Here is a 13,173-nt window from a genome sequence, read left to right as displayed (position 1 = left end):
GAACTTCTCTTCAGGACCAGGCTTGCAAGGACACTAAAGAGAAGCTGATTGTAAAAAATAAAATATTTATTGAAATATATAAGGATAAAAAAGGATTTCTAACTCTAAGGGATTCTAACTTCACCCAAATAAAACTCCCTGGTTCCGCAAGGAACCGCTTCTCCTGTTTTTCATAGGCTGCACTTACTGATCTGACTAACCCACATTTTCCCTATTCTACAATAAACTTTACTATTATCCTTATAATTTTTAATTCACCTCCAAGTTATAAAAATAACAAAGGCTAGCTGGTTGAGTCTCAATAAGAATCAAGTTGGGATTCTGAGCCTTAGCAGACTCAGAGTCCAAACCAAAGACCAGGTCTTTCTCTGGTCTTCTCAAGGTTAAACAGTCTATAAAGACAGTAATAGATAGTCAATAGTGTTTCCCAAGTTGGAAAAAGAAAACACTTAACTCCTTCAGGTCTTTACCTCAGACAGTGAGAGAGGCAAAGATGTTACCTCCTCAAAGCTGCCAGAGCCTTTATGTGTGACTGTAACTGTCACAGGAAAACCATTAAACTATCAACATTTGAAACTAACAGTCTCATATCTGCTTCAAACTCCAATTCTTTCTCAAGCCAGCTTCTCTACTTCTTATCTCTAAACTAATATAACAAGATCCAATTTCGAATATCATCCTTATATATCCTTAAGTCATAGATAGGGGCAGCCTTTTGTGTTGTAGCAGATGGAACACTGAGCCTGGAATCAGGAAGACTCATTTTTCTGAGTTCAGATCTGGACTCAGACCATGGGTGAGTGACTTGACCATGTTTGCCTCAGTTTCCACAAATGTAAAATGAGCTGGAGAAGGAAAGGGACTTCACCTTCTGTCTTAAAACCAATACTGTGTATTGGTTCTAAGGCAAAAGAGTGGTAAGGGCTGGGCAATGGGGGGGTTAAGTGACTTCCCCAGGGTTATGCAGCTGGGATGTCTGAGGCCAAATTTGAACCCAGGATCTCCCTTCTCTAGGCTTCCACTTGGCTGCCCCTACACTCTGGTTATCTTTGCCAAGAAAACCCTAAAGGTGGAGGGGTTTTTCATGACTGAAAAACAAGATCCTAAAGTTAAAGAATCATAGATTTTAGAACTAGGAAGATCCTTTGAAGCCGTCAAGTCTAACTCCTGAAGAAACTAAGGCAGAGAGGTTGTGACATGCCTCCCTGGATCCCTATTACTACCTCCAGGATTAAGAACTCTTCTGGGGGAAGCTGGGTAGCTCAGTGGATTGAGAGCCAGTCTTAGAGATGGGAGGTCCTAGGTTCAAATCTGGCCTCAGCCACTTCCCAGCTGTGTGACCCTGGGCAAGTCACTTGACCCCCATTGCCTAGCCCTTGCCACTTCTGCCTTGGAGCCAATACACAGTATTGACTCCAAGACGGAAAGTAAGGGTTTAATTTAAAAAAAAAAAAGAACTCTTCTGGCATGTATAACCCTTCATAAACTGGCCCTTAACTACATTTCCACTCCATTTATGGCTTATTATTCCTCAAAAATGACACTCCTTGCTCTCTCCGTGCCATTCCCCTGGCTATCCCAATCCCTAGAATGCTCTCTTCTCAGCTCCACAACTTTGGAGGCTTCCTTTAAAATTCAGCTACAATCCCACTTCTTGCAATGGGCCTTTCAGTAGAGTTATCCTGCTGACTCTTCCATTAAATTGTGACTTTGAGGTCAAGGACCCTGTTTCTTTTTTTAAATTCCATTTGCTTAGCACTGGGCCTAACAAAGTTAAGTGCTTGATAAATGGTTGTTGACTGGCTGACTTGTACAGGACTCCATAGCTATCCAATATCTATGGTAAAATTTTAACCAAGGTCTTCTTGATTCCAAGTACAGTAGCCATTTCTACTATACCATGCTGCTATAAATATATGCAGAAATTAAGTATCCACATTCACATAGCATTCTAAGCACTCTCCAAATCTGTCCACAAATTCCTACTCTAGAATTATATAGTTCAAATGAACAGAAGACTGAACTAGCAATCAGATTAAGATTTGACTGCAATTTAATTTGGCTTATTTTCAATTAATGACAAGTAACATTTACAATATTATCCCCATTTTATAGATAAGGAAATAGAAACTGAGATTTTCCCAAAGTGGTAGAGCTACTATCAAAGCGAGTTTTTGAATTCCAATCCAACTACACTGTAGCTTAAAGCACTTTTCACTTGTCTGATTTTAAGATGAAAGTTGCTTACTTCAGAAAATGAGTAGATGGGCTTTAAAATTAAAGCAGTATTCTTTTATAATACAACATCTAAGCAACATGAAACCTGCTGACATATTTGAAAGGAATCCTAAAGGGGCAGCTAGGTGGCCGAGTGGATAGCCAGTGCTAGAGACAGGAGGGTCAGTCCTAGATTCAAATTTGGCCTCACACTTCCTGTGTGACCCTGGCAAGTAACTTAAATCCCAGTTGCCTAGCCCTTCCCACTCTTGGAATCAATATTTGTATACTAAGATTCCAAAGAAGCTAAGGGTTTTTGTTTTTTTTTTAAGGAATATCAGCAAATTGTAGAGTAGTTATCTTTATATGTGTAATGTTTAATTCAGGAATTATATTTGTACTAAAATTCTTAATGTTTATATATTTAATCTATTTTCTAAAATACCCTTCTACTTTTATCTGCTCTTCTCTGTAATGTTTACCTAGGACCAAAATAAGGAGAGAATAGTGTTCACACTAATAATAATCCTTTTTTTTCCAGATTGTAATGGACAGAAAACAGCAAGAGATCAGTTAACTAGATGCTGTCCCTATCTATAGGTACAAAATATTATTCTAAAATAAATCATAACAAGGATTTCAGTGGTGGTCTAAGTTTTTACATATTTTAAGGGAAAGATAATACAATGAAACCCAAAAGCCCTATGTGAACATATTTCAATGCTATTCCTCAAAATAACATATATACTAACTAAAATGAGTAACCCTTAGTGAAGGTATGTATTCTTTTAGGGAACATCAATAACAATTTTCCTAAGTACAGTTAACCCAAGATTTCTAAACTGTCAGTCAATTTATAAACCAATTGTTTATTCATAAACATTTGACCACTCATTTTTTAAAATCCAAATTTTTTAAAATCTTAGGATAAATGTACTTAAGAAAACTACAATTAGTAACATGTTACTTTAAAGGAATCTCAGAGAATGTATAATATGCATAAAAAGACTAAATAGTACTGTTGGTATACCTCCTAATTTTAAATTTAATATTTGATTTAAACTTTATACTTATGGGGAGTGAACACCCTTTTATCTATCTCTGCATCCCTAACTCCTGGCAACAAATCTTTTCAGGACCAAGAAAAATACTTCCTTTTTCTTTTCCCAGTTGTCTCATTAACAATAAACAGCTTAGAAATATACTTCTTCCTGCTACTTTGCAAAGATATAGGGAACCATGGTGGGTATGAGAAACTGCATAACGACTTTTTTTTTTCAATGTGTTGGTTAAAGCTGAACTTCTCCTTCTTTAAAAAAAATGGATTTTTATTGACATTACTTCCGTTTTCCATGACTGAAGGGAGGGATACAATGGAAAACAAAAATAATGTCAATAAAAATCCATTTTAAAAGTATCTGAATTCCAGAAACGCTAGTCTTTTGAGATTCACTTGGAAGGCCAGGAATATTTTAGCCTCCAAGTCATCTAGTTCAAGTTCAATTGTTACAAAACAGGGTTTAATGTGAGGAGAAATAAGGTTTTTAACCATTTATTACTATCTAGAATCTATATTAAGTTCAAAAAAGCAGCAGTGAAAACCTGGGCTATCAAGTGCTCTGATAAATGAAAATCTCTTATGTCATGGAAAATAAGCTCAGTGGCCATTTCCCTCCCCTTTGCTGAGGAAATCATGACTAGATAGAACAAAACTCAGAAGTGTACCTAAAGGCAACTTTTATACTTACCATGTCACAGTGAAAGTTTAATATTTCTCATATACACATCCCTTCAGTGGAAGAGCTTTTTAAACATTCCTCTGATTTACAGGAATCCTTTTGATAAACACTTTCTAATTTTATAAGAGGTTAACTTGGAGATAAAAAAGACAAAAGCATGCCTTGTGATATCATGTTTATTCATACCAAAAAAAATATGGTGCTTTATAAAGGTGCTACTAAGTGAGTCCTATGAACAGAATAAAAACTGCATATAAAAATAACTTGATGGAGGGTGGATGAAGGGGAACTTGGTTGAAGCATAAATCATATTAGACAAAATACAAGGGATGAAGTTGTGGAATACTCCAGAAGAAAAAATTCCATATAGTTATAATTATCTTCACAGCATCAAAAGTATGGTTGTCTGCTGAACCTTCAAGACAGGGATTCTCTTAGCTTGTGGTAAAGATTACATCTCAGAATACAATAGCTCACATAATACATGGCACTACCTTCCATTCAGTAGAGAATAATGATCCTATTCACAGGCTTTAGTGATTTTGAAACCATTCCATAACTCCAAATAAATCAATTTGTATAAGCTCTATAAAAATATGCCTATTTTATGTTGTCTATAAACTTTTATGGTTTAATTAATATCTACCTATAGATTACTTGTAATAAAAGCTGACACGAGATTTCACTGTCTATTTAATAAAACAAAAACACATTTTGGCAGTGGCCCAGAAGATCACTATCACTAATATTCTTGCATTATTACACTGCCCATGCATTCAGAGCAACATTCTTAAATATTTGTCTCTATTAACAGCTTTAGTATCTTGGTTTCAAAAAGGAACACCACTAGCCTTCTATGAAGGCAGCTACAACAAACCTCATATGAAAGTTCCTCTGCCTCTTTCTATATTATTTGGTATTACTTTTAATATTCTTCAGAAGAGAATGGTATTCACTGCTTTGAAACACTTTCTGTGTCCTGTCCAAAAAAAAAAAAGTTCCATACACCAGCTTAAATATTTTTGGTTTATTTTTCTTAAGTAATGACTATGTCCAAATATTCTGTCAATGTCATTATTGATCATTCTTTTAAAATGCATTTCAAAATTGTTTTGGAAAAACAAAGGCAGAAAGAAATACTTATTTCAAATCTTTCCTCAGGCACTAAGAACAATAACCTAACAAAATTTGGCCAATTTACTCAAAACATAAAGGTACAAGAATTTTTGAAGTACCTCAACTCAAGAAGAGATTTTTTAAAGAGACAGCTCCAAAAAGTCAATGGTATAAAAGGCACCAGAAACAACTCTGTGGCATCCTAATACATTTAAGTTATGATCAAAAAGCAATACAAGAACAAAATGTTAAAATTTGTTATAAATTAAAGTTATAATTAAAATGTAAAGTATGTATAAATGTACAAAGTTATTAAAGGCACTATTTTTGTTCCTAATGGAGGTGATGAAACCATTATGTCCAAAATAAGACTGGTTTAAAACAATTTTAATTACATTTTACAATTACCCCTGAAAAATATAAGAAAATATCAGATAAGTTAACAAAAGGTAAATAACAGGTTTTGTAGGAAATCTCACATTACTGTAAATTATATTACAATGTGTAGAATCATTGCCAGGTCAAAGACAGGAGTGTCAAATTACCATCAACACTTTTGTTTCCCTCTGAAAAAGAACAGAAAGAAAGTTTTCATTTTTTTAGATTTATTCTAATAGCTACAAGTGAAAAGAACTCAGTCACAAGGTATGTTAAGGCTAAATAAGAAACACATCCACAATTTATACTTTAAAAATTAACAGTTCAATTACTAGCTACAAATTTTTACTGCTCAATTAAGTCTTGTGCTGTATTAGAGTTTAAAGCAGCATTTATAATATGGAGCTCAAAAGAACTGAAAGGTTAACTATCTATTACAAGAATGAAGACAATTCTTTCAAGTTATATGCAACTGGGGCATGTAATTTAAAATGTATACCATTAATTACATTACAAAGATTTTTTTTTCAATAAAGCAGCAGAGAACCACCAGTTATTTTGTTCAGAATGTTAAACCCTAGAACAATGTGTAATTTTAAATATAACTAATACCTTAATTGCTGAGCTAGCCAACTGGAAGACAATTTGTTTGAAGCTCCAGATGACTTCGATTCAGAAGCTCTCATTATAGCTGCACACCTATAAGGAAAGGTTAGATTAACATTCATGAAACCTATTCACTTGTGATCCTACTAATATACTTTATTCAATTATCTAGCTGTAGCATCTAATACTGAACATACTTTGGGTATATGAAATCTTTACAACATCAAAATTAGGAGGACCCAGAGAGGAGATAAATTGGCAATTGTTCTAAGCTCTCTACAGCTTAGAATACTATGCAGTCAGCATCGACAAGGTTATTTCCAATTTGCAGTATGGAAAGCTTTGACAGAAGAACAAGGCAGTTGTGGCCTCATCCTCATCTCTTCACTCATTTCAACCTACTAGTTAAGTCTCACCACCGGCCTAGACATCTGTATCCCCTCATTGCAATCCACTTCCAGAGCCACCAAAATTATTTTCTTAAATTGTAGGTCTAACCATGTCACGCTACCCAAATTCGAGTGGCTCCCTAAATAAATACCCCTAGAATCAAATATCTCCCCCAGTTTAGTATTTAAAGTTCTTTGCAACCTAGCACCATCTTATCTTTCCAGCTTTATTACACAATAAAAACATCCTTTCTGCAAAACTGTAGGCCAAACTGGCCTTGTTGGTCATCTTCCATACCTTTGCAATACTATGTGTATACTCCCTTGTCACTTTCCCTTGACTTCTGCTAAAGGTCCACCTCAACACTGAGACCTCCCCACCACTAAGATCTGTTATCTTAGATCTGTTTTTCATACACCTGTCTGTACACTTCAAAATGTGAGCCTGAGGAGCAAGAACTTTTGTATTTGAATCCCCAGCGCCTAATACATAGTATGTGCTTAATATAAACTTACTGGAGGCAGCTAGGTAGCACAGTGGATAAAGTGCCAGGTCTAGAATTGGGAAACCTAGGTTCAAATCTGGCCTCAGACACGTGTGTGTGACCTGGACAAGTCACTTAACCCCCTTTGCCTAGCCCTTGCCCTTCTGTCTTTAGAGTTGTTACTAAGACAGAAAGTAAGGACTTTAAAATATATATATATTTTAACTATTTCCCTATTTTAGCCAGAGTCAAGGTCAACTTGAGTGGCATTTTGTGAACCCATTTGTACAGTGTGGTCTAGACCTGGAATTTCATTCATACCACAAACTGAGTAAAGAAACTCGAAACTATTCTGCCCCTAATCTTCAATCAGAAAGTTGGCTGACAGTATTTTCTCCCCTTATTATTGGGGCACAAAGTATACTGGGACCTATCCACTCTAAAGATAGCTAATAAGAACGTTGACAGATAATCCAGAATTTTCAAAGGACAAACATCTGAACTTGTCATTTATGAATCAAATCTTGAATTCAGGTCTTCCTATTCCAAGCCCTGGGCTAGGCATATTTATACTAGTTTCTAAATCACTGTAGCTACTGCTGTAAAATGAATAGAATGATTTTATTACTGGTTCTATACTACCATTTCTTGGCCATTTAAGACATAATTGTATCTCAGGTTAATAAATGTTTTGAATTCTTTATTTTTAATAGTATTAGCCTGGAGCAGCTAAAACCAGATTTTTACCCTGCTTTGGAGATAGGATGATCCCTATGTTTGCAGTTATGATCCAAAGGATGTCTGTGTTTAATACAGAAGTTGTCTTGACACTGTTCACACACCAACTTTAACATTTCTTTCTTTTTGCATCCCTCCTTTGAGCACCGGTGTATGAAAATCTAAAAGCAACCAAAAGAATAAATAGGTCTAACAAGCAAGGAAACATTTGTTTAAAACAAATACTGTAGCAGGAATGAGATAATTTAAATCCACAATTAAGTACCCAAATTGGAAATTAATTGTGCCTATAATCAATTAATCTCAACTGCCAAACTTCAAAGCTAGTATAAGTAGCAAGACTAGAGATGTTCTAGAGAATGTTAAGTTGTCCAAATGTGGGTGGAGAGAACAAAATCCCTTAACTTAAATAATTAATAAAAGACTCTTAAGTTTCATTTTGATTACAGTTATTATAGTTCCTTGTAATAGCCCAATATTGTTTGCATAAAAGGATTTCTCAGTACTAGTAATCAATATGAAAAGTGATTTTTAGGGTCATTAAATATTCTCAAAACCCAAATAAAAAGAAATCAGAAGTGGAACTGTGACTATTAAATTATCTACAATGGTAAAAGGTGAATGAAAAGAAAATCTCTAAGGACTGAATTGGGGCAGTATAAGGTGTTGAGTCTTTTTTTAAATTTCACCACTTATGAAAAATTCTACTTACTTTTGGTTTTTCCTTAGCTGGGTTATGTTTACAATCATCATCCATATGTTTTCCAACCACAATATCTGCAATTTCTCCTCTTCCTACTGGAACAGGGGCCCAACAAAGTGGGCACACTGGAACCTGAACATCCTAAAAACCACAAATGTAAAAGGTTGAGGAAAACCCAAAACTTCTAAAGAAAAATAATATGGGTCTAGAAAGGATAAAAAAATCTGAAACTTGTTCTGATTCTTCTAGTTTTATATGTGACTGCAGTAAAATTGCATAACTAATATGGTAAAATAACTAATGAAAACTGATTCATGAATCACTCTGGAAATGCTTTAGAAAAAAGGGCCAAAGAGATTAAGTATTGGCCAGAGGTGGCAGATATTTCAATAAAATTTCAAACTGTTCAATAATCTTTAGAACTTCTTTTGCCTTTATGAATTGGGCTTTGAAAGATCATTTTTAAACTATTAAGTTGTCTTTACAAAAAGTTTTACAATTAGAGCAGACACATCTTTACACTCTTGAAAATAGATTCAAATTCCAGTTAGTAACCCTGAAGAGCATAGCATAGTAGCAAGGACATTAGACTTAAACCAAAGTTTGAATCTTTGCTTTGGTCTTTGGGACAATATGACCATGCAGGTCATGTTGCTAGTCTGGGTCTCATTCTCCCAACAAGATGGAAAGAATGTTTATTCTAAAAGGGCAGCTAACTGAGCAGATTGAGAGCCAGGCCCCAGAGACAGGAAGTCCTAGGTTCAAATCTTTATATCTTGTTTGAAAACAGCATGGCTCAAGAAAGAATATTTTAAGTTGTAAGATCTTTAGTAAAATTCAGAATTTTAAAAGTGAAATGGACTTGAGGGACAATCTAGTCTAACTTGCCACCTGATAAATAAACCCCTTCTTCATTTTTTACTTGTTTTTAACCACATATTAACTTATGTATGTATGTATGAATGAAAACTGCTAATTTTTAATTCTCTTAAAATGTGTCAAAAATGAGTTCCCATGTCTATACTTTTGGAATTTCTAAAAACAGCAAAGTCTGAATTACCTTTTTATATGCAGCACTACATTTATGGCGACTGGATTTATGGTGATCTTTACAAAAGACTTTGTTACATCCATCACATTCTAATGGAAGAAAATCTAGAGAAGACATTAAAATATTTTGAGAACTAAAACAAAAAGAACTGCATTTATATTTTGGCCTTTAACATTTTGTCATTAACTAAACAAATTTTGTAGGAATTTTATCAAGTTTAACTCAAAATGTCAATCACAATATTTCACAAAGCTACCTACTACTCTTGAAATCTATAGTTACAGTTCCATAAGACACTATCTTGTAGTACCAAAAATGTGGATTAAAAACAAATTTGTGCTTAACTAACCTAATACTGAATTGTCAAGCTTTTTTAAATAAAATGTGCAAAGGCCTTGACACATGGGATGTGATCAGCAAAACTATAGACTTTCTCATTCATTCACATAAGCACCCAAATCATACATTTTCAATTCATATTCCATTAACGAAGCTTACCTAGTTGCTTACAAGTTTTTTCAGAACAGTGCTTTCCCAAGTCTGGAAATTCCATTGTAAGAAAAAATGCTAGTGACAGAATGCAATGTTGCAGTCAAAAAGACCTGGAGGGGAAAAATATGGCAAGAGTGACCTAACCATAATCCAGATTTACAAATTTCCATATAGTCTTCATAGGGGCCCCCAACGGGTGGGAAGGATGGGTGGTGATCAACTCTTACTCAAATGCTAATGTTGATATGCTTAACGACCCACTAATTTTGGGTTTACAAAGAAAGGGAATGCACAACAGCATTAGCTAGAGTCACTGAGCCCCCTTGCAGTTCATTTTAACTATTGGGTTCGAGTTTAAAGAAGCGGACTGCTGGGAGAAAAGTTAACACATTATCAAGTTCCTCAGAAAGAAGAGAGATTTATAAATATGCATGTACGTGCAGCTAGATGGCACACTCGGATCTGGTCGAGTTGAAATCCTGCCTCAGGCATGCCCAACCAGTGTTATGAAGTCAGTCAAAGCTGTGTGCCTCGATTATCTCATTAGTAAAAATGGGAATAATCCTGCCTCCCCGGGCCGTGAGATCAACTCAAACCTTAAGTTTTCAAACCTTAAAGTGCTATGTAGGTAATTGCTAGCTACTTTAGGCTTAAATCAAGTTAGAACAAACTATCCCTCATATTTGTTTTTCAATAACATGTGAAAGTCCAGACTTTAGACTGCTCAGGTATGGTAAAAAATTTGATTTTTACCCGAGTAGTTAAAGTCAGTTCTGGCCACGAACATGGGAAAGCGTTAACCTTTACGATGCGACTGAAATACTCGCCCAAATTTTATACTATTAGCTTAAAGAACTGTTTTGTACTGCCCTGGGCGTATTCACAACATGTATCACAACTTAGACGGAGCAGTTGGTAGTACGTGTACTTTACAAACAAGTAACCCCGAGAGGATAAACCCCGAGAGGATAAGTAACTCGCTTACACAGTCAACAGCACAGCAAACATTTCACCCCAGCTGTCTAAGTGTGGAGGGAAGAAACCCTGGGCTGCCTTTACCAGAGTGTCCGGTAATGAAAAGCGACAGCAGTAAGAAATACAGCGTTCCCGCGCCCTCAAGACCATCAAGAAACAGCCCGCTGTGCCCGCGCACTCAGCCCTACCTCTCCACTACCTCTTCTTTCACTCTTAGTTAGCACAACGAAAGAGCGAGGGAGGTGGCTGCCAGGGAAGGGAGGGAGTCAGGAAAACCCTCACCAGGATGTCCCCGGGAATTCCAAATGCAACCTTGAGAGACCGAGCAGACCGGAGAAGACGAGCCAGCTAAATCCAAGAAGTTAATAGCACTCAAAACGCCGGTGCCGACTATATATACTCTCTCAAATTCACCTGGGAAAAACTATTGCTAAGTCACGGTTCAGCGCTCTCCAATTGCGTCACCAAGCAACTAGCCAATTACGACGTAGAGTCTCCTTCCTACCCCGCCTCTTCTCCCGAGCGCCCGGGCAACTTCTAGAAGCCCACGCCCCCGGATCCTACCCACCTACCCGAGAGGCACCCATGGTGACTCAGGTCCCTGGGCGATGGTCGCTCAGCTCCGCCCCAGTCACAAGGAGGCGTGGGAGGCTGTGCTGAGTCTGGGGCGGGGCTGTGAGGTAGATGTAGAGCCTCTTTTGGGAGTTTACCTTTTAGTGTGCTGGGGGGGTGGGGATGGGTCTAGACCTACCATAACCACAAACAAAAAATCCAAACAGTAACCTCAGTAACCCTAAGAGGATGTGCTAGCAGCTGGAGGTTGCATAAATGGAAGATCTGTGAGTCAATCTATGCACAAATATTTACTAAGAGTTTACTGTGTACCAGGCCTAGGGCTAAGCTCTGGGGATACTAAAAAAAGCCCAATTATAACCTTCCTTGTCTTCAAGGAACTCACAGTCTAATGGGGAGGTGATGTGCAAATAACTACATACAACTAATGGACAGGTAGATAGCAAACTGGGAGAATTCTCAGAAAGCACTAAATTGAAGGGAGATTGGGAATAGCTTCTTATAGAGGGTCGAAGCCAGAAGCTGGAGAAGAATGAGAAAGCTTTCCTCTTATGTATGGGGGACAGACAGTGAAATTGGGAGATGGAGTATCTTGCATAAGGAGCAGCTCCAAGGTTGGTGTCATTGTCAGAGTTACATATACCCAAGTTCGGGTTTTGGATTCCTCTTGTGGGTTTTTGGCATAGGCCCAGATTTTATTGAATGTTTACTTTACTGATAGCCATCTCAATTAACCTTGTTTTCAGGTTACCCTTTTGGCAAAATGTCTACATTTTATTTAATTGGAAATCTACCAGAGCCTGGAAGTGAGAGGGCCACATCCACTTTCTAGCTTACTCTCCTCTACCAAAAACCTAATAAATTTCTTTCTAAAACTATTACAGATTTTTCAGAAATGGCAGCTGGAGCACAGACTAGTTCAAGGGAAGTAAGATGTGAGAAGACTGGAAAGGTAGCAAGAAGTCAGGTTGTTGTTCACTCAAATCTGGCTCTTCTATGACCAGCATTTGGAGTTTTCTTGGCAAAGACAAGGTTTGCCAAGGTTCCCTAGTTTGACAGATGAGGAAACTGACTCAGTGTCAAATGACTTGATTAGGATAATACAACTGCTAGTTAAATGTCTTGAAGCCAGATTTGAACTTGGGAAGGATGAGCCTTCCTGACTTCAGACATGATATTTTATCCATTATACCATCTATCTGCCTAGGTCAGGTTATAAAGACCTTTAAAAGCCAATCAGTATTTTATATTTGATCCTGTAGAATAAGAAGCCAGTGAAGTTTACTGAATGGAATGAAGGGGGTTTCTTGACAAGGTCAAATCTTTCATTTACATAGGAAGATCACTTAGTCCTGTTAACCTGGGAAAAACACAGAACTACTAAAGTAGTCAGAAAAACCAAGTCTTCAATCAGGAAAGAGATAGTGTTCAATATTCAGTGGCCACACAGAGTCAAGCACCTAAAAACCAAATGGTTTTTATGGTTCCTGCACAGGTGTTGGTCTTCTTGGGAAGGGATCTCTGATATAATCAGGGAACTTCTAAGACTAAAAGGGTACTTAGCATTTGCTTAGATCTGCTAGCCCCACCTTGAGGGAGATCTAGCCTCAGTGGGCAGGCACCCCCTCTGCCCCCCTAAGAGAAAAAGAAGTTGGAAATGAGGGAGATCAAAATTGAAAGTTGCCCTGAGAAATTCAGCCAGGAAAAATGC

At 36.8% G+C, this 13,173-nt stretch overlaps 1 protein-coding gene across 1 annotated transcript; it reads right to left on the bottom strand.

The window, feature by feature from the left end:
* Positions 1-4,114: 4,114 nt before the first annotated feature.
* ZFAND2A (zinc finger AN1-type containing 2A) lies at positions 4,115-10,024 on the bottom strand. Its single transcript, XM_007498309.3, has 6 exons — positions 9,921-10,024; positions 9,432-9,526; positions 8,381-8,512; positions 7,678-7,829; positions 6,063-6,149; positions 4,115-5,638 (listed from the first exon to the last, which is right to left on the bottom strand). Exons 1-6 carry the CDS (start codon positions 9,973-9,975, stop codon positions 5,620-5,622), a joined length of 540 nt encoding a protein of 179 aa, XP_007498371.1. The 5' UTR covers positions 9,976-10,024; the 3' UTR covers positions 4,115-5,619.
* Positions 10,025-13,173: the final 3,149 nt, after the last annotated feature.

This window comes from Monodelphis domestica, chromosome 7, assembly GCF_027887165.1.
Source record: "Monodelphis domestica isolate mMonDom1 chromosome 7, mMonDom1.pri, whole genome shotgun sequence".
NCBI classification, from domain to species: Eukaryota; Metazoa; Chordata; class Mammalia; order Didelphimorphia; family Didelphidae; genus Monodelphis; species Monodelphis domestica.
Note: the sequence above shows the minus strand (reverse complement) of the source record. Positions and strands in the feature narration are given on the sequence as shown.